The 23,828-nt window shown below is 40.1% G+C and overlaps 1 protein-coding gene across 2 annotated transcripts in view; it reads left to right on the top strand.

The window, feature by feature from the left end:
* The window catches only part of kif15 (kinesin family member 15), a 28,991-nt gene continuing 5,163 nt past the window's right edge, over window positions 1-23,828 (top strand). Inside the window, exons 1-32 of one of the 2 annotated variants that reach the window (XM_061895203.1) lie at window positions 1-185; window positions 382-412; window positions 550-736; window positions 832-908; window positions 991-1,028; window positions 4,225-4,322; window positions 4,395-4,571; window positions 4,717-4,926; window positions 5,014-5,139; window positions 5,230-5,352; window positions 5,422-5,557; window positions 5,645-5,736; window positions 12,754-12,963; window positions 13,045-13,219; window positions 13,914-14,055; window positions 14,259-14,400; window positions 15,288-15,455; window positions 15,530-15,658; window positions 15,741-15,846; window positions 15,934-16,099; window positions 17,013-17,163; window positions 17,238-17,323; window positions 17,387-17,465; window positions 17,538-17,624; window positions 17,725-17,829; window positions 18,159-18,281; window positions 18,477-18,623; window positions 18,690-18,758; window positions 21,424-21,588; window positions 21,717-21,820; window positions 21,915-21,981; window positions 22,068-22,105. In XM_061895203.1, coding sequence (XP_061751187.1) covers window positions 167-185; window positions 382-412; window positions 550-736; window positions 832-908; window positions 991-1,028; window positions 4,225-4,322; window positions 4,395-4,571; window positions 4,717-4,926; window positions 5,014-5,139; window positions 5,230-5,352; window positions 5,422-5,557; window positions 5,645-5,736; window positions 12,754-12,963; window positions 13,045-13,219; window positions 13,914-14,055; window positions 14,259-14,400; window positions 15,288-15,455; window positions 15,530-15,658; window positions 15,741-15,846; window positions 15,934-16,099; window positions 17,013-17,163; window positions 17,238-17,323; window positions 17,387-17,465; window positions 17,538-17,624; window positions 17,725-17,829; window positions 18,159-18,281; window positions 18,477-18,623; window positions 18,690-18,758; window positions 21,424-21,588; window positions 21,717-21,820; window positions 21,915-21,981; window positions 22,068-22,105 — 3,773 coding nt within the window. In that variant the 5' untranslated portion in view covers window positions 1-166. The remainder of the gene's footprint in view (window positions 186-381; window positions 413-549; window positions 737-831; window positions 909-990; window positions 1,029-4,224; window positions 4,323-4,394; window positions 4,572-4,716; window positions 4,927-5,013; window positions 5,140-5,229; window positions 5,353-5,421; window positions 5,558-5,644; window positions 5,737-12,753; window positions 12,964-13,044; window positions 13,220-13,913; window positions 14,056-14,258; window positions 14,401-15,287; window positions 15,456-15,529; window positions 15,659-15,740; window positions 15,847-15,933; window positions 16,100-17,012; window positions 17,164-17,237; window positions 17,324-17,386; window positions 17,466-17,537; window positions 17,625-17,724; window positions 17,830-18,158; window positions 18,282-18,476; window positions 18,624-18,689; window positions 18,759-21,423; window positions 21,589-21,716; window positions 21,821-21,914; window positions 21,982-22,067; window positions 22,106-23,828) is intronic. The other variant, XM_061895202.1, reaches the window with a different exon arrangement.

Below are 23,828 nucleotides of genomic sequence, written 5' to 3' on the forward strand. Positions count from 1 at the left end.
GCCACTAAGCATAGAAGAATACGAAGAAGAGGATGAGGCGGAGCAGGAAGTGCAGTTAATCAACCCGCCAAATTTGGTTGTAAACAAACTTTCCCTCATTTTCGGCGGAAAAACAATGAAACATTTTCACTTTTCTATATAACAACGATTATTTTTGGGGTCAACAATGAATTGTAGTGCAAAAGGTAATATACAAAGTGTTCATGTCTAATATGTAATATGTAACCGCCACAATGCCTAAGAGTTACACGGTGAGTCCGCGACTTGACTGTGTTAAAAGCCGCGAGTGCAGCGAGTTGTCACTTCTATTTTTGGTAAACTACAAAATATGTACGTGAATATAACTTTTTTTTATTTTATTTCAACCTTATACTTTTTTAGGAGTGAGCGATTCCAAACAGTCTGCTGGCAGGTTGGTAAACCAAAATCTCAACAACAATTAGCCACATTTCCCACTGTATAGAAGTCAGCTACATCTTCACAATAGACATCATTTGCTTTTCTCATCTGCCTCTTCTTTTATTTGTCTGTTATATTTTGGTCTTGCAGCAGTGACAGTGATTCAATAAAAGTTTTTATTCGGGTACGACCTCTGACTCGGGGCACTGGACTGACCACAGATGGAGATCAGCGTCTGTGTCTCAAAGTCATCTTACCGAACACCATACATCTCCTCTCAAAACCCGAGCCGCGAACTTTCACCTATGATCATGTCGCTGACATGGACACGTCACAGGTTTGGAGGAAGTTTTGTTCATTTATCGTGTACGGTATTGCCACACATTCATGAGAGGCGTTATGTGATGTGTACCTTGTGTCGTTATCCGACAGGACTCTGTATTCTCCAGTGTGGCCAAGAGTATTGTAGAGTCGTGCATGAATGGATACAACGGTACCATTTTTGCCTAGTGAGTTGACTTACTTTTCAATATGACACAATACAATTGTATGGGTATTTGTTAGCAATTAATTGTTATATTTCTTTTGCAGTGGCCAAACAGGCTCAGGGAAAACATTCACCATGCTAGGTGAGAATTCAGTTTAAATATAGGGCCTGATTTACTAAGAACTAAATACCTAATCTATAACACAGAGGTCCATAGATGCAGAAAATAAGTATAAGAAATATAAAAACAAATTAATTGGTATACTACCAACATCTAGAAGGGAATACTACAGTCAATTATTAAACAGGAATAGAAACAACATGAGAGCAACATGGGGCATCCGAAATAGCATCATCAAAAATGGTGCTAAGAAAGATTACTCCCAGTACTTTCTAGATGGGAATACAAAAATGACAGTATGAACCAAATGGTTGAACGTTTTAATGATTACTTTGTTAATATCGGTAAAAATCTGGAACAAAGAATTCCAAATGCAGATAATGGGTCAGTTGAGAACTTGAGTGAGCTCATAGACAGAAATCCCAATTCCATGTTTCTTAAGAAGGTGACAAAAGAAGAAGTAATCAAAATTTTAAACAATTGTAAATCTAAGACCTCAACCGACTGTCATAGAAAAGATATGGTAACGATAAAAAAGGTTATAGAAGATATTTCAGAATCTCTTACATATATCAGTAATGTATCATTTCTAACCGGCAAATTCCCTGACAAAATGAAAATTGCAAAAGTTTTACCAATTCACAAGAATGGAGACACACCAGTTCACTAACTACAGACCAGTTTCATTACTTCCACAATTCTCCAAACTCATGGAAAAACTATTCAATTGCAGATAAGATAAATTTATCAACAAAAGTGGGACGCTTTTGGAGAACCAATTTGGATTTAGAGCAAATATCTCAACATCAATAGCATTAATGAAAATAACAGAGGAAATTACCAATGCAATAGACGGTAAAAAATGTGCAGCCGCAGTATTCATGGATATATCTTGTAGTGTACCCCAGGGATCAATACTGGGACCAAGATTGTTCAATCTTTATATAAACGACATTTTTAAAGTTACAAAGGACTTGAAGTTAGTTTTATTTGCAGACGACACAACTGCTTTCTGTTCAGGAGAGAACACACAGAAGATAATACAAATAATAACAGAAGAAATGAACAAATTAAAATAAATGGTTTGATAAAAAGAGACTATCTTTGAATCTCAGTAAAACTAAAATAATGCTATTTGGTAACAGTAGAAAAGACCATCAGACATGAATAGAAATAGACGGAGTAGATATTGAAAGGGTAAAAGAAACCACATTTTTGGGAGTATTAATAGATGATAAAATGAACTGGAAATCTCATATACAAAACATACAACATAAGGTGGCAAAAAACATTTCAATAATGAATAAAGCAAAATACGTCCTGGGCCAAATGTAACTTTATATTCTCCACTGCTTGCTAGTGTTACCATATCTGAGTTATTTTGCAGAAATATGGGGAAACAACTACAAATGCTTTGAGTACCTTGAAGGTAGAAAAGCGCTATACAAGTATTACCCATTTACCATTTAAATGTGTGCTACATTCGTTAACTTTGTTACAAAAAGATCAATTAGAATATCACATAATGTTGGATATAGAGAACATACAAAGCCTCTATTTATTGAGTCAAAAATATTAAAGCTCGATGATTTGATAAAATTGCAAATAGCTAAAATGATGTACAAAGCAAATTATAACCTGCTACCAAAGAATGCACAACAATTCTTCTCAACTAACGAGGAGAAATATAACCTTAGAGGAAAATCTAATTTAAAACATTTGTATGCACATACAACACTTAAAACCTTTGGCATATCAGTATGTGGAATTAAATTATGGAATGGATTAAGTAAAGAAATTAAACATTGTACGAATATGATCCACTTTAAGAGGATGTTCAAATTAATAGTGCTCACAAAGTACAAAGAAGAAGAATTATGAGAAACACTTTCAACCTTATTGAAAATAAGATATTCTTCATCTCAGTATGTTGGTAATGACTGACTTGATTAATTAGATGTTACAGAACTGTTGTATTACTGATTCACGGATTTCATTCTGCTATTTTGCTGTAAGGAGAGTCAGTAGATGAATGTATATATTTGTGGGCGCTCTGACGTGGGAAAAGGATAGGATTAAATAAGCTTTGCTTCTTCCAACTCCTTTTCGGACATGATGCAATGTAAGGTGATATTAAACTGTGTGATGTATTGTGTTGTAAATGTGCTCATGTTCGAAATAAACTATGAAAAGAAAGAAAAAATCTATAAAATAGCGCATACTATTAGTGAGCGTGTTGCGTGCAATCTAGTCAAACTGTGTGTGCATTTGAAAAGTGGTCCAGATCACCTTATTTAAATGAGGATTTGCATGTAAAATACATCGCTGCACCATGAAAATACTCTCATTTACTGCACATTAATTTTTTCATGCCTTGGTGATTTGCTATGTTTTCAAACAGTCAAGAGACATTTACCACTTTGTATGGGCATTTTAGAAGCAGTCGTGCAGTGCATCACATTAACACTACTTTTTTTTTTTCTTTCCTTGTTTTATACTGCACGGAAGGGAAGCTACAGTACTGTGTTCAAGACATGAAAATGCATACTTCAAGAAGTTTTTTTTATCATATAGGATATATGTTAGTAATATATATTCTATATAGAAAGCATTATCATCATTGAAAGATATTAGAGGACACCAAAACACATCAATTGAATTTGTTTCAATCAGCCCGTAAGTCATCTTGCAGCTTTGAAGTTATAAAAGGATGGTGCTGAATACACAAGGTTTCTAATATTTATTATTTCTGACTGTACAAATATTTAGAAATGTACACATAAGACGGAGGATTCTCTCCTGTCCATCATGTCTTTGCTGCGCGAGCACTCCTCTCTCACAGCCGTGTGGAAAAGTTTCAGTTTGCGCTACCTTACAAACGTGGTGAATAAATAAAAAAACAAAAAAACTATGATCAATGTTCATAAAGCACATTGCTCGTGCTTTTTTTATATATTTGCATATTCTTAAACTATTGTGGGCGTTTTAATGATCAGCATATATTTTGCATAATGATAAGGCAGAGATGCAAAATGGATTTCACGCATTATTCTGCTCACTTAGGAGACACAGTCCACTTTGCGCATGTTTAGTAGATCAGCTTTTTTATGCCATCAAGTTTGCACATGTTTTTAGTACAAGCAAACATTTTGTAAATCAGGCCCTTGGTGTACAATTGGTATCATTCAATAATGGAAATGTTTTCTTCCACTTTCAGGACCTTCAGAGTTGGAGAACTTTACAGATGAACTGCGGGGTGTTATTCCTCGTAGTTTTGAGTACCTGTTCTTTCTCATCAACCGAGAAGCAGAAAGGGTTGGTAGTTAATCATTATGCAAGTGATATGAAGAAGTTGTTTAAACTATTAAGTTTTTTTTCCCTTCTCAGTCTCAGTCCAAAAGTTTTCTGTGTAAATGTTCATTCATTGAGATTTACAATGAACAAGTATTTGACCTATTGGACACAGCCTCTGCTAGCCTGTTTGTCAGAGAAAACATCAAGAAGGGGGTGTTTGTGGAGGGGGCATTGGAGAAGTATGTCAACTCTGCTGCAGAAGCTTACCAGGTTGGCATTACCAATGTTATCAGAATCATTTTTATTGCCCAAGTATGTTTACACACATGGAAATTGACTTGGTGCTGTTCTCTCTTTGCTCATAAATGTAACATGCTTTCTTAATTATTTCTTCTGCAACTTTTGACATGTTCAGGTGTTGTCTCGTGGTTGGCGTAATCGCAGAGTGGCCTCCACCTCCATGAACCGCGAGTCTTCGAGGTCTCACGCTGTGTTCACCATGATTTTGGAGTCCAAGGATTCCATTAATGAAGTGGTGAATATCAGGACTTCTCAACTTAACCTGGTGGACCTGGCCGGCTCAGAGAGGCAGAAAGACACACACACCGACGGCTCCAGACTCAAGGTAAAGGTTCTCGATCATTGGCTTCCTAAGTTTTTGTGTGTGTGTGAGATTGTACAAAGCTGCTGTCTGCACTTGTCTTCATTTCAGGAAGCCAGTAGTATCAACCGCTCACTTATGTGCCTTGGACAAGTGATAATGGCTTTAGTGGATGTATCTAATGGGAAGAATCGCCACATTTGCTATAGAGACTCTAAACTCACATTCCTGTTACGGGTCAGTGGTTACAGAGGCTGAATACATTTCAGCCTCTTTTAGATCCGATTAAGCAAAATATGTAATGACATTACTTTAAAACCATTTTAGGATTCTCTGGGAGGAAATGCAAAGACTTGCATCATTGCTAACGTTCATCCTGGATCAAAATGCTTTGGGGAAACATTGTCTACCCTGCAGTTTGCCCAGAGAGCAAAGCTGATCAAGAACAAGGTAACTAAACACTACATCTTATTTCAACAGAGCAGATTATGAATGTTCTGTTTCTGTTATTGCTTGCAGGCTATTGTCAATGAAGACACACAGGGAAATGTGAGGCAGCTACAGGCTGAGTTGAAGAAGCTGAAGGAGCAGCTTGCACAGGCTCTCTCATCTCAGCCACTGCATAATGGGAGCGATGTAGCACCAGGAGGACCAGGTCTCCCAATATCCAGTAATACTCACATCAAACACTAACTGCAATTCACTAAATCAGATGTTTTTCTATATATTTTTCTCTCACCAGAACCATGCATAGATATTGAACACGTTGCATCGTATAAAGTTAAGTTTATAGCCGCTGTTCGTTTGTGGAAGAAACGTGAAGAGGAGAAGAAGGTATGGGACATCTTTTTTTTTTTTTTTGATTTGTTGTAGTTGGTTTGTTAAGCCTGCCATATTATAGTAAGGATTATAATAACAAATTGGAGCAGGAGGACTCAGAGTTATTAAATGAAGAAACTTTGTTTCTATAGTTACGAGAGGTCGATGGATATATATATATTTTTTTCAGGGCCAATACTGATACCAATTATTAGTAGTCAATGAGGCTGATAACTCTCCTCTCTGAGCTGTCACCTTACCGTGGTAGAGGAGTTTGCGTGTCCCAATGATCCTAGGAGCTATGTTGTCCCGGGGCTTTATTTCCCCTGGTAGAGTCTCCCAAGGCAAACTGGTCCTAGGTGAGGGACCAGACAAAGAGCAGCTCGAAGACCTCTATGATGAACACAAATAAAGGACTCAGATTTCCCTCGCCTGGACGCGGGTCACTGGGGCCACTCACTGGAGCCAGGCCCGTAGGTGGGGCACGATGGCGAGCGCCTGGTGGGCGGGCCTGTCCCCATGGGGCCCGGCCGGGCACAGCCCGAAGAGGCAACATGGGTCACCCCTCCAATGGGCTGACCACCCATAGCAGGGGCCATAGAAGCCGGGTGCAACGTGAGCTGGGCGGAAGCCGAAGGCAGGGCACTTGGCGGTCCGATCCTCGGCTACAGAAGCTAGCTCTTGGGACGTGGAACGTCACCTCACTGGGGGAGAAGGAGCCTGAGCTAGTGCGCGAATCAGAGAAATTCCGGCTGGATATAGTCGGACTCACTTTGACGCATAGCAAGGGCTCTGGAACCAGTTCTCTCGAGAGGGACTGGACTCTCTTCCACTCTGGCGTTGCCGGCAGTGAGAGGCGACGGGCTGGGGTGGCTCCAAGCCTGCACGTTGGAGTTCAACCCAGTGGACGAAAGGGTAGCCTCCCTCCGCCTTCAGGTAGGGGGATGGATCCTAACTGTTGTTTGTGCTTACGCACCAAACAACGGTTCAGAGTACCCATCCTTTTTGGGTACACTCGAGGGAGTACTGGAGAGTGCTCCCCTGGGTGATTCCCTTGTCCGACTGGGAGACTTCAACGCTCATGTTGGCAAAGACAATGAAACCTGGAGAGGCGTGATTGGGAAGAATGGCCGCCCGGATCTGAACCCGAGTGGTGTTTTGTTATTGGACTTTTGTGCTCGTCACAGTTTGTCCATAACAAACACCATGTTCAAACATAAGGGTGTCCATATGTGCACTTGGCACCAGGACACTCTAGGCCGCAGTTCCTTGATCGACTTTGTAGTTGTGTCATCGGATTTGCAGCCTCATGTTTTGGACACTCGGGTGAAGAGTGAGGGTCTGCTGGGAATGTTTGGCAGAGTCTCCTGTCAGAGAGAGTTTCAATTCCCACCTCCAGAAGAACTTTGAACATGTCACGAGGAAGGTGCTGGACATTGAGTCCGAGTGGACCATGTTCCGCACCTCTATTGTCGAGGCGGCCGATTGGAGCTGTAGCCGCAAGGTAGTTGGTGCCTATCGGGGCGGTAATCCTAGAACCCGTTGCTGGACACCAGCGGTGAGGGATGCCGTCAAACTGAAGAAGGAGTCCTATCGGGTTCTTTTAGCTCACAGGACTCCGGAGGCAGTGGACAGGTACCGACGTGCCAAGCCGTGTGCAGCTTCAGCGGTCGCGGAGGCAAAAACTCGGACATGGGAGGAGTTCGGGGAAGCCATGGAAAACGACTTCCGGACAGCTTCGAAGTGATTCTGGACCACCATCCGCCACCTCAGGAAGGGGTAGCAGTACACTGTCAACACCGTGTATGGTGCGGATGGTGTTCTGCTGACCTCAACTGCGGATGTTGTGGATAGGTGGAAGGAATACTATGAAGACCTCCTCAATCCCACCAACACGTCTTCCTATGAGGAAGCAGTGCCTGGGGAATCTGTGGTGGGCTCTCCTATTTCTGGGGCTGAGGTTGCCGAGGTGGTTAAAAAGCTCCTTGGTGGCAAGGCCCCAGAGGTGGATGAGACCCGCCCGGAGTTCCTTAAGGCTCTGGATGCTGTGGAGATGTCTTGGTTGACAAGACTCTGCAGCATCGCGTGGACATCGGGGGCGGTACCTCTTGATTGGCAGACCAGGGTGGTGGTACCTCTCTTTAAGAAGGTGGACCGGAGGGTGTTTTCCAACTATTGTGGGATCACACTCCTCAGCCTTCCCGGTAAGGTTTATTCAGGTGTACTAGAGAGGAGGCTACGCCGGATAGTCGAACCTCGGATTCAGGAGGAACAGTGTGGTTTTCGTCCTGGTCGTGGAACTGTAGACCAGGTTTATACTCTCAGCAGTGTTCTTGAGGGTGCATGGGAGTTTGCCCAACCAGTCTACATGTGCTTTGTGGACTTGGAGAAGGCATTCGACCGTGTCCCTCTGGAAGTCCTGTGGGGAGTGCTCAAAGAGTATGGGGCATCGGACTGTCTTTTTGTGGCGGTCCGCTCCCTGTACGATCAGTGTCAGAGCTTGGTCCGCATTGTAAGTCGGACACGTTTCCAGTGAGGGTTGGACTCCGCCAAGGCTGCCCTTTGTCACCGATTCCGTTCATAACTTTTATGGACAGAATATGTAGGCGCAGTCAAGGCGTTGAGGGGTTTCGGTTTAGTGGCCGTGGGATCAGGTCTTTGCTTTTTGCAGATGATGTGGTCCTGATGGCTTCATCTGGCCGGGATCTTCAGCTCTCACTGGATTGGTTCACAGCCGAGTGTGAAGCGACCGAAATGAGAATCAGCACCTCGAAGTCCGAGTCGATGGTTCTCTCCTGGAAAAGGGTGGAGTGCCATGTCTGGGTTGGGGAGGAGACCCTGCCCCAAGTGGAGGAGTTCAAGTACCTAGGAGTCTTGTTCACGAGTGGGGGAAGATTGGATCCTGAGATCGACAAGTGGATCGGTGCGGCGTTTTCAGTAATGCGGACGTCGTACCGATCCGTTGCGGTGAGGAAGGAGCTGAGCCGGAAGGCAAAGCTCTCAATTTACCGGTTCATCTACGTTCCCATCCTCACCTATGGTCATGAGCTTTGGGTCATGACCGATAGGATAAGATCACGGGTACAAGCAGCCGAAATTAGTTTCCTCCGCCGGGCGGCGGGGCTCTCCCTTAGAGATAGGGTGAGAAGCGCTGTCATCCGGGAGGACCTCAAAGTAAAGCCGCTGCTCTCCCACATCAAGAGGAGCTTGATGAGATGGTTCGGGCATCTGGTCAGGATGCCACCCGAACGCCTCCCCAGGGAGGTGTTTAGGGCACGTCCAACCGGTAGGAGGCCACGGGGAAGACCCAGGACACGTTGGGAAGACTATGTCTCCTGGCTGGCCTGGGAACCTCTCGGGATCCCCCAGGAGGAGCTAGACGAAGTGGCTGAGGAGAGGGAAGTCTGGGCTTCCATGCTTAGGCTGCTGCCCCCGCGACCCGACCTCTGATAAGTGGAAGAAGATGGATGGAGGCTGATAACTGAGATTTGCAGCTGATATGCATTTTCTCTAAAATTTATCCGAACATGAAAAGTACATTGATGGCAGTCTGAGCAGAAAGGAGCACCATTTTTTTTTAATTCTTCAATATTAGTATAATTTGTGTATATATGGTAAGAAGGATGACATCACTATACGTGAATATTCTAAATACCAATGCAGATAATCGGTCGATCCCTAATATTAAGACCCCTCTAGATACTAGGGATGTTACTGTATCAAATCTCACCGAACTATATTATCACAGTATTATGTCCACTGTATGATATTGTTGCGGTGTTTGTGAAAAAAAAAAAGTTAAAAATGTTGGTGTGTACATTGAAGTGGAAGGAATGTTTTGGATAAACACTCTCTAAAATTGAACACAAACATAATGCTCTAATCATATTTATTACTTAAAAATATGTATTTTTAAGTGCAAGAAATTGTTTAGTGACGTCCACTGTTTTAAGCATATATTAAAGACTTAGTTACGTTTGTTTTAGGTGACAATGTAAACATCCAGTGTAAAACGATAATGTTCACTTGAATGTCTTAACTTTTACTTTCGGACAAGCAGTGTCCTCCAAAGTTGACATATTAAATCAGTCTGGAATGTGTTGTTTCTCAGAAAAGTTAACTTCCAATTAGAGCTTGGCGATATGGCCTTTTTTTAATATCTCAATATTTTTAGGCCATGTCACGATACACAATATACATCTCGATATTTTGTCTTAGCCCTGAATTAACACTTGATGTATATAATCACACCAGTATGATGATTTTGTGTCTGCATTAAAACATTCTTGTTCATACTGCATTAATATATGCTCATTTTAAACATTCATACAGAGAGGGAAATCACAACTAAGTTAATTGACCAAAACTGTATTTATTAAACAGTTATTTAGCAGTGGCACTAGGGCTGGGCGATATGGCCTTTTTGAAATATCTTGATATTTTTAGGCTATATCGCGATACACTATATATATCTTGATATTTTGCCTTAGCCTTGAATTAACACTTGATACATATAATCACACCAGTATGATAATTCTATACGTCTACATTAAAATATTCTTGTTCTTACTGCACTAATATATGCTCATTTTAAACTTTCACGCAGAGAAGGAAATCACAACTAAGTCAATTGACCAAAACTGTATTTATTAAACAGTAATTAAGCAGTGGCACCCACATTCATGTCATTTCCAAAACAGAAAGTGCAAGATTGTCAGAGACATTTTAAAACAAGCTATTAGTGCACTTTTGTGCATGATGTCACTAAGACGACATATCAAAACAACACTAAATTAAAGTGCACTTTTTTTTTTACAGAACGCCACTACAATAGTTTAAAACAAATAAAGTGCATTTTTTTGTGCATGAGTTTGGTGGTGTGGCACCAAAAGGAGATATTGACATGCGGAGTAACTCTTCATTCTCTAGCACAGGGGTGCCCATTACGTCGATCGCGATCGACTGGTCGATCTCGGAGGGTGTGTCAGTCGATCTCAAGCCAGGCATTAAAAAATAAACATAAAAATGAGCAATCATCAATCATACCAAGACTTCACTTTCGTCAGTTGTTTGACATTCTCGGCACCCGGGGATCTTGTGAGATGACGCTGGCTGCTGCAAGCTCATATTTAAGAAAAAAATCACTAACAGGGCGGACGCAGAGAAACACATTTTATTTCTAGAGACTCCGTACCTACTGTCAAAACTCTAAAGACCGACAGCACAGTTCCTGTCTTCACCATAAAAGACCTGTTTCATCCTGCCTGTGCTAACAAAATAAGAGTCTCAGAAAGCTAGCGTGCACAAGCTAGCAAGCTACGGAGTTTGATGCCAATGTATTTCTCCCCCGCCCTCAGCGACCGCTTTCTCACTTGCTTGCCCACCCGCACAGTCACTGACGTCACTCACCTGCTGCCAGACATTAAAGGGCCACTCACATATGCTACTCTCATAACAAAGTGTTTAAAAACGAGTATGCAAGTTGGAAAAATGAGATGCCAAATCCAACCACTTTCATGTGGTATTGGACAGAAAGGAGGACTTTTTTTTTCCCTCCATTTGAAAATGCGGACGTTATCAGCACCACTGTCTAATTCCAATCAATGCAAGTCATCAGAATCAAATACACCAACTTATATTCTTGTCTTCATGAAAGAAAGGAATCTATGTGTTAAACATGCTTGTATTATCATTTAACACCATTAACTTGTTAACAAAAATGTCTCTTTCATAAATAAATAAATATAAATTATAAATAGGAATGAGGTAGATCTCCTCGACTTGGTCAATTGAAAAGTAGCTCGCCTGCAGAAAAAGTGTGAGCGCCCCTGCTCTAGCAGGTGACTTTTCAAATGATGCTACATATTAGCAGTAATGCTACTTTTTGTAGCAACGCTTTAGCACCACACTTGACAAATTACGGTTGTCTATTCCACATATTCCCACTTTATGCCAAACCACCGCCAGACGATGTACCCCCTGCTGTTTTTCTTAGGAATTAATTCTTCCTTCAGTTGTTACCAGACTTGCACCTCCTTTCTCTCGTATTACCACTCGCACGGCAGCGCTAGCCTCACAGCTAACGTTACCCATGCTGCTACCTCTCTGCTCTGCGAGGGTGTATGAGGTGACAGTATGTGACGTATGACAGCCCTTGCTGTCTGTGAGAAGGAGAGACAAAAAATAGTAGGAAGAGCCTGTAGTGTAATGCCAGCAGCTGAAAGCAACAGCGTGAGAACGTATACTCGAATATCACAATATAGTCATTTTCCATATCGCACAGAGACAAACCCGCGATATATCGAGTATATGGATATATCGCCCAGCCCTACTTACCATCTAACTTGTAAATACATAAATACTTAATTAAATCTTTGCGGAACGCAGATTTTCTTACCTCAGCCAAATAGGTTATGTTTTCACCAGGGTTTGTTTGTCAGTTTGATAGCTCAAAGAGTTATAGATACATTATGATTACATTTTTCAGGAAATGTCCAAATAAACAATTCCTCTCATCAATTATGACCACACTTCACTTCCTGCTTACGGTGTTTCACGCCTGTATCTTGGCGCCCCGAGCTGTGCAGAACACACTGGGAGATTTAGTTTATTTCAGACCTGGACAACACTTAAGTGCTGGAAAAAACTACACACCAAATAACTTTACTTGTTGTGATTTATTCTTTACTGATTTATGTCCAGATTTTTCTCAACTATGTTTACATGAGTTTTGTTGGTATAATAAATCCTCAAGTTGTCAAATAATTAATTGTTATTAACAATATTAATCAAAATAATGGTGATCAATATTTTTGTCATAATCATTTAGCCCTAATAGATCCTTTCATTTGATGTTTTTGATTTACTGCTATTTGTCCTTCATCTCTGGAATGAAAATGGTACTATCCTGTATGTCCATTTAAATCCTTGCAACTTTTCTAATACAACTAATTACATTTGGGCCTGTCCTACATGAACCAGGCAGGAAGTGGTATTTGTTCAGAAGTACAGTACTTGCGTTGATGTGTCCAGGTGCTGCTTAAAAAGCTGTCTCAGCTAGAGGAGGCCTGGGCCCAAAAAGACAAGTTCATTCACTCGAGTCGTCTGATTGTCAAGTTCCGTGAGGATCATATCAGTCGCCTTGAAAAGAAACTAAAGGCAGGATGTGCTTCACTAACCGACGAGGAGTCACAGGCTTTTATTGACAAGCTAAAGGAAGAGATCATTATTTTACAAGACCAGGTGAACATTTTATTTATGCCATTCATACTCAATATTTCACATCCATTTTTAATGCGTTGTTTTTAATTTTTTTATATTAAGGTTGACAATCACCCAAAGATGACTCGCTATGCAGCAGAGAACTACAGCCTCAGAGAGGAGAATTGTCAACTTCGTGCCATTGTGTCAGTGGCAAACTCTGAAGCAGTTGAAGCACAAGTGGCTACTGAGCTTGAAGAAGATTTCCAGAGGACTATTGAAACAGAGCGTGTCACAGGTAGTAAGATTTGTACGGTACGCATAGCTGTTTATTGCAGGAGTGTCCATAATGTGGCCTAAGAGCCGTTAGCTGATTTGAGAGGGCTTATTATTTCTTATTTATTGAAGAAAAAAGCAAGAGAAAAACCACATATTTTGTTAATAACCCAGCTAAAAGACCTCGAAAACAGATTTAGGATCACAAACAATTGTAAATAATCCTTTAAAAAAGTCCTTAATTCAATACCTAACAACTTGTTCCTTATGCCTTTTCTGATATTTCCTGTCAATTTAATCCTAGTCTGCCCAAAAATGTTTTGAGCTATGCTATACAGACAGGCAAACCCGAGCGAATACATGGCAGAGGTAATAAAACACTATATCGCTAATCATACAAAGCTGAGATGCATGCTGTTTTGTAGCTTAATTAGTGCTGTTTGTACATTGGGATTATTTTATCCTTTTTTTATAAAATGATTTGGGCTTTTGAATTCATCAGGAAATGTTTTTATTTTTATTTGTCCCTTGGTGAAAAAGTGTTTTACTTGCTACCAGTCCACATTACAATGTACACTACCTTGCGTCCACATTAAGATAGGATAGGCTCCAGCTTGCCACATGACCCAGAACAGAAAAAGTACCAAAAAAAAGGGATGAGTGACCAGATAAATTGATAATCCTAGCAATGTTAGAAGTCTCATTTTGCATTATAGCTCCAGTGGGTGCCTTGACCTCTGTGGCTGCAGATGCTCTTACTGCGTCCGCAATGGAGAAGCTGAAAGTTCAGCTGCTGCAAAAACAGTCTGATCTCACAGCAGCTCTACAGGCGTTTGAAGAGTACAAGGACATCACCAAGTAAGCATGGAGTGTTATAAAAACAAATGTATGTAAGGAAATATTAGATACTTTGCTAGCCACCTGGCTTGTGCATTAAAATTTACAATTATTCCCTGGGAAATTAGGACGAGTGTTAAAAATTGTTTTTGTAACCACGCTCACTAACAAATGTCTGTTATGTAAAATGTTCTGCAAAGATTAAGAAGATATTTTGTTTTCAGGAAGCAATTGTCTCAATTGGAGTCTGACAAAAGATACCTTGACAAATCCAACAAGCATTTGGAGAACATTCTGGAAGCCACCAATGCCTACAAAAAACAAGAAGTCTCTGAATTGAACAGAATTCATGTGGAAACTCTGAAGGTAATGTTCTGATCATCAGGGTTTCCCCTACGATCTGATCGTGGCGCGGCACCATGCTAAATTAAGGCCACCACACCTTTTAAAAATTTGGATTATTTTTTATTATTGTCAAATTTAAAGTAATGTATTGTATGAATGGATATATAACCTATATTATTTAAGCACTACTGACTGGTGATGCGCAGAAAATGTAGCCACTGAAAAACTTTGGTCAACCGTAAAAGCTAAGACGAGGCGCAACCGCACCTTTGCTATGGCGGCTGGCGGGTTGGACAATGGTGCAGCGGCTTTCCAACGGTGGGACGTGCACAGTACCGCTTTGCACTCCAGCCAGACCTACCCAGCCCTGAGAGCCAATCCTTGTCCTGAAGTCATGGATCTGACCTGCCGACTTCTCTTACCCGCGACATTCTTGTAACATGTGATACCAGACACACAGCAGTGGTGATTGCTAAAGACTGCACGAAAAGTTTAGCTTCCCCTAAAACATTAAAAAAGTGGTTAAATATATTATTTTGTGTTTGTGTATTGACTAAATGCGTTAGCATGCGTTTAACTTTTGCTTAAAATCAGCTTCCTTGGCGACAGTTGGCGCGTAATTTTTCATCGATGTGGTAGCATCACAGTGCTAAAGTCAAACTAGACCATCGTGTGTTTGTATGTATGTGTGTGTGTGTGTGTGTGTGTGTGTGTATATATATATATATATATATATATATATATATATATATATATATATATGCATTATCAACCAATATGCAAATTATATGATGTCTCATCGCCTGGAGATGCTTTGTAGGTCATAATTTAATTTTTTTATGTATTTGTCAGTTTGTGTCTTACGTTACTGCATTTTCTTATAACTCTCCTTCCTTTTAAATATTAAGATTCTCTCCACTCCCACCAAAGCATACAACTTGCGTTCTCGTCTCGTGCCTCTGTCGAGCCCAGAGCACTTAACCAGCACTGACGATAACACAGATGACATTTGGGCCGAGTCGCCCCCTTCAGACATGGCTGAGATGGCGCTGACTGAAGAGCTGCGTCAAGTCCAGGTCAGAGTTATTCTCTCAAATAAGTAATGTAGTCCACTGTACGATCAAATGTACTGTATCGGTTTTCTCCTCAGGAGCAAATGAGTCATGTGCGGTCCCAGTTAGGAGAGGAGGAGCTAAAGAACAGCAGGCTGATGCAGCAAATAGCCAAACTAGAAGAGCAGATCTTTATAATGTCTCAGGAATCTGGCCAAAAGGATGAAGTGAGTTATTTCTTCATGTTTTCTAACACTATTAAACAAGTTTATGAAATTAGATGAATGTTTTATTTTTAACCTGCTTCAGCAATTTTCAACTGAGCGCACTAACAAGAACAAAGAGCAGCTCAAATTGCAGGAAACAATCAACAATCTGGAACAGAACCTTCAGTCTGAACAGGAAGCTGCAGAAGGTGCCATTTCCGTCGCTTCAATGTTATTTTACCACTGTGCGTACTTATTTGACGTGGTAAAAAGAAAATGTTTTCTTCCACATTCAGTCCTGAGAAGTGAGATCCATGATCTACGTCTGGTATTGCAGTCATCTGACAAGGAGCTGGCCATGGTGAAAAAAGAGCTGGGTGACAAGCAATGTGAGCAGCAGAGGGAAACAAGTCAACTCTCCTCCAGTCTGATGACCGCACAGCTCCAGCTCGACAAAGTTCAGTAGGTGTGGCTGCATTGGCCATTGCAGCATTGCAGGACTCACAAACTGGTAGATTGCTGGACATATAGTCAATAAATAATTTAAGTATTTTAATGGGGCCCTTCTATTTTGACCGGCAGTTATTGTAGCCTTTACGGTACTGGTTGCTCGGATCAGGAAATTCGGTGAGTTAACCATCTCGTGTAATTGTAATCAAAAGAAAAGAGTGACACAGAAAAACAAGTGATATACACATAGAGAAAGTGACAAATGTGAGAAAAAAGATAAAAGAGAGGACAGAAAGACAACATACATCTATTGATAGACATAGCACTGTCAAGAGAGAGCAAAGAGAATACTGGACAGACTCATTAATATACATTCTTCCCTCTGGATGCATGAAACCAGGTGGTTCATTATGTTCAAAGGCTGTTGTATTGTGTAACACCACTTTTAAACAAAGTAAAATAATTTCCGCCAAATGAATTCACTTGAAACTGAACTCCAAGTATGCGGCTGAGCCGCGGGTTGCCGACCCCTGACCTAGAAGGACAGTTTAAATAACTATTCGTTCGCCTTTGTCACCTCGCTAATAAGAAATGTTAGAGCCCAACAGGAACAATCCACCTTACTTCTGACATATTTATTCACTGTACAAGAACTGCTAATTAATGATCTTTCAGATAGATGGATACTTTATTGATTCCCTGGGTGAAATTCAGGCTTTTTTTTGTCTATTTTAGAATCTATTTCATTGTTTTTGTTTTAATTTCTATTTATTTTTGCTATTTCAGTTTTTAAACATACCCTTAAATCCAGCCTGTCCATTCTGACCTTACCACCTCCAACTTTTCTTTGAATGGAAATATTGGAATTTGAGTCGAATACCCCTGCTGTGCGGTAGGTATGAAGTTAGCAATGTTTTGGTGGCAGGTTGGAGTGGGAGCAGCTCCTGGAGCAGCATCGGACTCTGCAGGATTCTTTTGACCAGCTGCAAGCCGAGGCCAAGTTTGATGCGGATCTTGCGAGACAGCAGCTGGCGGACAGGCAGCATGAGATGGGTGCACTGCAGGCTCAGATTGCAGTCAGTGAAGTCAAACTTCTCTCCCTAAAATGTGACCTGTCAAATAACTAAAGTTCTGGTGTTTCCTGCTCTAGGAATTAAACAACTTCTTGGAATTGGAGCAGAAGCACACAAGCACACTGACCTCCCAGTTAAGAGAAAACAAAGAAACGATATCAAAGTGAGTCCATGATAGTCTGCAAACATATGACTACTTGACATAAGTCATCTTGTGTGCTTTTAGAGAACTTGGTGAAACTGTTCAAGAGAACACAGAGCTTAGAAAACAAATCTCAGACATGACCGTACAAATCCACCAGCATGTAAGTATCATTATATATTTATTTAAAAAATTCTACAGTGCTTCTTTTCACCCGCTCAATGTAATTTCAAAGGTATCGAAACTTGATCATCTAACGCAGAACCAATCATCTGCCAATGAAACTATAAAAGGCCTCGAACAGAAAATAGAACAGGACAAAGTATGTGCAATTGATTTGTTGTCCAATGACTCCATGTTTTTAATTGTGTATTCTGCCAGACTGAACTGGATTTATTTTAATTTGTTTCCCTCTTTGTCAGGATGTCTTTGTTGATTTGATCAACCAAATCAGAGATATCCGGAGTGAGCTGAGACACAAGGACCAGACCATTAGCCATCTTTCGGGGGACATCACAGACCTTACTGTACTTATGACCTTTTGTTTCATCAGTCATGTCTTGGGCCATGAGATGATATTGTTTAGATGGTTGTTAGTCAAAGGGTATGCAAGAAATACATAAACAATTGTAAACTTTATGTTTGGAATTTAATCTCATTGTGGAATTGTACCTTTCAATTATCCTCTGTGAACGAGGAAGTGATTAAATTTAAGTATAGATCTTTACATGACGATGGTAATTCCGCTTCAATACCGCACATGTAGTTATACCTTTATTCAGGTTATGGTTAGAACGGCACTTATTTTTCCTCCTTCCTGTGGCCAAATTACATTGTCTTGTGATTAATTCTCCAGGCCAAGTACAACGCTGCCTGCTTGGAACGAGAAAATATACGGGAGCAAAACTTTAAGATGCACACAGAAATCACAGAACTGAAGGAAACTTTAGAGAGGAGTATTGCATCTAACAAAATAGAGGTGATTGCGCTTAACAGCACACTCAGTGTCAGTTAAATGCCATCACGTAATTTAAAGTCAGGTACGATGACAGTCAAAGTCACTGTGTGTGTGTGTGTGTGTGTGTGTGTGTGTGTGTGTGTGTGTGTGTGTGTGTGTGTGTGTGTGTGTGTGTGTGTGTGTGTGTGTGCGTGTGTGCGTGCGTGCGTGCGCCAGGTTGAGGTGTTGCAGGAAGAAATGACTTGTGCCACTGAGGAGGTGGAAAGACTCACAAAGGTCTTGGATGAGCAGAGCAGCCACCTTCAAGCAGCTCAAGAGCAAACTGCTCAAAAGGATGTACTGATACAAAACCTACAGCAAGAAGTAATATTTTTTCATCAAGAAATTCATAATCATTTTGTCATATGATACTAACTGTGTGTGATGCAGATGCAGCAGAAACACGAATCTGTGGAGAAAACCATAGATGTGGAGTCAACACCTAAATCAATACTTAAGGTACAGTACACTTTCTGTATTCTCTGTATTAGGTGTGTGAAATTTCTTCAAAAATGCCTAAAATCTGTTTTTTTAAACATAAACTTTCGTGTCAAAATATCACTACCACGTTTTTTTCTTTTTAATGAAATATCAACAAAAAAGAAGATGTAAAGAAAATGTTCATATTTATGTATTCACGGAAGATTAACAAGCCCTGAAGTGTTAAGATACAAGTAAGCTAAGAGCAAGTTAGGTTGCGAGCTAAATGTAATTGGACAAGCATGGCAAATCTAATATGTTCAGGACACGTTTACATTTTTTTCAAAATCTTGCTCAGCTGTTTTGTTGTGTCTGTTGTGTCCCTTGTGGCTTAAAGTTGTGTTGGGGCTTTATATTATTTTGTTGTGCGGTTTGTATTTGTTGTGGCTTTTACAATCATGCTGTCGCTGAAAGTTGTTGTGTTGTGGCAATATATCACTGCTTGGATTCAAAATTTCATCACGTCCGGCTCATTGAATATGCGTGGTGGTCAAGCCAGCGTCTGTGTCAATGGCTATTATTTGCGATTTAACCTTTCTCAAAGAAAAATGCCCTATTCTTGCATTGTTTTCGGTGGTACGAATCGTTTAAATTGCAAAATGGATAAACGTTTCTTCGGAGTTCCTCCAGAGGTTATCAAGAATGGTGCAAGAGTGCAAGATTTTATGAAAAAATATGACAAAAGTAAACGGCACGTGCAACAGCAAGGGCAGGCAACAAACCGGACTGTAGACACAGAGTTAAATAATGAAATGCAACCTTATCTGATCAATTGCATGTATATCCGGGTGAGTCCTGATACCAATGTCCTTGATCCAAGCATAAACAAATAATTTATAGACCTCCATGTGTACAACTTGTGTAGACATGTGTAGAATGCCATCAAGAGCACATAATAGTTCGATATGTTTAGGAATTGCACTGACCAATAATCCTTTATCACGAGACAAATCTTTTCTTTTTTGACAAAGTATAGGAATCTATTCCATTGCATAGTTAAAAAAAATGTTCTCATCTGCTTTTTGCAGGAAGATATAAGCCCCTTGTTTACTTGCAGTACAACTGCCATTTTAGCTTGGTTGACCACCACTGGTTACTTTCGGGAAAAAAAAATCACTTGTCAGAATACAAGCAATTGTTTTGTGGCGTTTGCATTTGTTGTGACCTTTCTCGACCACAGTAGGTTTCCGTTGTTCTATGTTTTGATGACTGATGGCGATGACGCCACAGATGGGCAGACAGACTTGAGTAACATTTAACGTCCTTATCATTAAAAGTGCTATGATAGTAAGCGAGTTTGCGAGCTCATTGTAAACAGAGGACAAACATGGCAAAAGTTAATGTCACAAAAACTGATGCAGGAGCATATCAACTATGTTTTGTGTTTGACAATATTTGTATTTAATTTTTTTACACGTCTTGTCCTACCACTCGGGCAAATCATATTGTTGATGTAGATGCCCTTATCTGTAGTACATGATTGTTTTACAAAAGAGAAGTATGGTATGTTCTCTTGTCGCCTTATTTGTATTTGACTTTTGGTCGAGTTTTTTATTTTTTATTAATTTATTATGGGTCTACTGAAAATGTGACCAAATCTGATGGGTCAAAAGTATACATACAGCAATGTTAATATTTGGTTACACTGCAAAAATGTGCTTCTGGTAGCCACCCTAACCCACAAAATCCCAGAGACCAACCAGCGCAAGTCCGCTTGTCAGTCCAAACACCAAAGTGCAAAAAAAAGATATCGACGCTACAAACCAAAAACTCCACTTGACAAGAATGACAAATCTGACTTTAGACAAATGTAAGATTTGCCGTAAGGCAATGAAATTATGGAAAATGTGGCCATGTCGCACTCGAAGATCATGTTGGTGGATTGAAACACAAAGGAGCTATTTCACATTTAGAAGACAAACTATGCATTACCATGGAATATGATAAAAATTAATGAAATCTCCTAACCATGTTAAATTATTATTTATAATACTTATAAACTGAATCTTGAAATACAAATTTAAGAAACTTTTACGTTATTTGTCTTTTGGTATATCTAATGTTAGATATTTTATATACCGGTATATCGGCTTCAATTAAATATTTTAATATGAAAAAGATAAACCTAAGTAAGTAATCACCGTAAAAACTGTGACTTTACAAAATGTTACAGTATAATTAAAATGCATTTTTTTAGTATATTTCGTCCACCTTTCAGTGATGTATGGCTATTACTTTAGTTGATTATGTAATCATCCTAACTTTATATATTCATTGATGTATATTCGTAAATTGTAAATAGCTGTATTAGTGATGTTAATGTACTGTACATTTTTTTTTCTGATTTCTGATTTGTTGCTGGTGGTGGATTTTGTCTTTAACTACTTAAAAAAAAGAAATTCTTTGGCATGGGAGATGTGTCAAAAATACAGCCAAAAGACGTTGATAAATCTAAAAGTAAAATGTTATGTAGAAATGGACACAATTGCAAGAAATTTAGTCTTTACTTACAAAATTTTCTTTCAGGGTTTGCATGGCAGCACTTTGTGCTGATAGAAATGTTCCTCCTTTTTTCCTCAAAGGGTGCTCATATTTCTGCTGTATGGATTTTTCCCAACACGTTGCTTTCACACTCTCATTCTAGACCCCCTGTACCCCGGGGAGCTTTAGCAGAGACCTGACCCAGATCTTGGAAAGCCAGGAGAGAGAACTAGAGAATCGACGGTCCTCCATGATGACCATGGAATTCCTCTTAACTGAGCTCAATGCTGAGAGAGCGGAAAAGAATGAGGAGATTAAACGGCTCAAAGTATAGTTTTTAACCACTGAGTTTTATGCCGTTTTCATATCATTGTATATAAAATCAGCAACTTTTAAGTTTTGCAAGCGTTCTACTACATATAATGCAAGTCAATGCTGTGTTTCTTTCAACCTTAGGCACAGTTGAATGAAAAAGAGAAGGTCCGCATGGAGATTCAGGGTTTGCTTGACCAGTTTTATACCAAAAATAGCAAGCTGCCTCAGAGCAGAACTGCAAACAGGTGTAGTTCATTACACCTTTTTATGACATACTCTACAATATCTTACAGTTTGCATCTGTGCCTCATTGTGACTGTGGTGTTGTTGAACTTTCAGCGTGGACCTCATTGAAGGAATGAAGCAGTCCATTCTTAAAGAGCTACAAGAGGAGAAAGAAGAGAAGGTTTGCGATTAAAGTAGTTCATCCTAACTTTGGTGTTTTGCTTTGATCTTAATTTTTATCAATGTCATTCCATTTGTCCTGATCAGGAGAAAGTGATGCAAAGACTTTCAGACACTCAAAAAAAGTAAGCACCTGTTTGTCTACACTCAGTGTCCACAACATTCGGAACATCGATTCAGTCTTAAAAGAGAGGAGTTATTCTATTTTGCATTGGTAACCGATTCACTAAAGCCCTGCACACTCATGCGAGCACTCGCCAGTCAGTAAAACTCCCGTGATTCGAGTGCAGTGGAACTTCGATTGACGAATTTATTTGGTTCTAAACCACAAAGTTTGTATAGTGAAGCAGAATAATTGGTTCTAGCCTCAACAAAAAAGACATTTTAGTATAAAAACTGGACCCTTTGAAGACACTGTTTGTTTGTTTGTTTGTGTGTGTGTGTGTGTGTGTGTGTGTGTGTGTGTGTGTGTGTGTGTGTGTGTGTGTGTGTGTGTGTGTGTATGTGTGTATGTGTATGTGTGTGTGTGTGTGTGTGTGTGTGTGTGTGTGTGTGTGTGTGTGTGTGTGTGTGTGTGTGTGTGTGTGTGTGTGTGTGTGTGTGTGTGTGTGTGTGTGTGTGTGTGTGTGTACACGTGTACACGTGTACGCGCGTGTGTTTATATAGCCATCCATCCATTTTGCCTATTCCCTTCGGGGTCGCGCGGGGCGCTAGAGCCTATCTCAGCTACAATCGGGCGGAACGGTAGGTGTGTGTATGTGTGTGTGTATGTATGTATATGTGTATATATATATATATGTATATGTACATATATGTATATAAATGTATGTATGTATGTATATATATATATGTACCTATATGTGTGTATGTATATATACACAAACCCCGTTTCCATATGAGTTGGGAAATTGTGTTAGATGTAAATATAAACGGAATACAATGATTTGCTAATCATTTTAAACCCATATTCAGTTGAATATGCTACAAAGACAACATATTTGATGTTCAAACTGATAAACATTTTCTTTTTTTTTTTTTGCAAATAATCATTAAATTTGGAATTTGATGCCAGCAACATGTGACAAAGAAGTTGGGAAAGGTGGCAATAAATACTGATAAAGTTGAGGAATGCTCATCAAACACTTATATGGAACATCCCACAGGTGTGCAGGCTAATTGGGAACAGGTGGGTGCCATAATTGGGTATAAAAGCAGCTCCCATGAAATGCTAAGTAATTCACAAACAAGGATGGGGTGAGGGTCACCACTTTGTAAGCAAATTGTCGAACAGTTTTAGAACAACATTTCTCAATGCGCTATTGCAAAGAATTTAGGGATTTTACCATCCACGGTCCGTAAAATCATAAAGTTCAGAGAATCTGGAGAAATCACTGCATGTAAGTGATGATATCACAGAGTTTTAATCCCTCAGGCAGTTGTTATCCAAGCAACGTTATCATGGACGCCCCTGCTTATTTCAGCAAGACAAGTGTTATAACAGCGTGGCTTCGTAAAAAAAGAGTGCGGGTACTCTCCTGGCCCGCCTGCAGTCCACACCTGTCTCCCATCGAAAATGTGTGGCGCATTATGAAGCGTAAAATACGACAGCGGAGACCCCGGACTGTTGAACAACTGAAGCTCTACATAAAACAAAAATGGGAAAGAATTCCACTTTCAAAGCTTCAACAACTAGTTTCCTCAGTTCCCAAACGTTTATTGAGTGTGGTTAAAAGGAAATGTGATGTAACACAGTGGTGAACATGTCCTTTCCCAACTTCTTTGGCCCATGTTGCAGCCATTAAATTCTAAGTTAATTATTATTTGCAAAAAAAAAAAAGTTTATGAGTT

This window comes from Nerophis ophidion, linkage group LG03, assembly GCF_033978795.1.
Source record: "Nerophis ophidion isolate RoL-2023_Sa linkage group LG03, RoL_Noph_v1.0, whole genome shotgun sequence".
Taxonomy (NCBI): domain Eukaryota; kingdom Metazoa; phylum Chordata; class Actinopteri; order Syngnathiformes; family Syngnathidae; genus Nerophis; species Nerophis ophidion.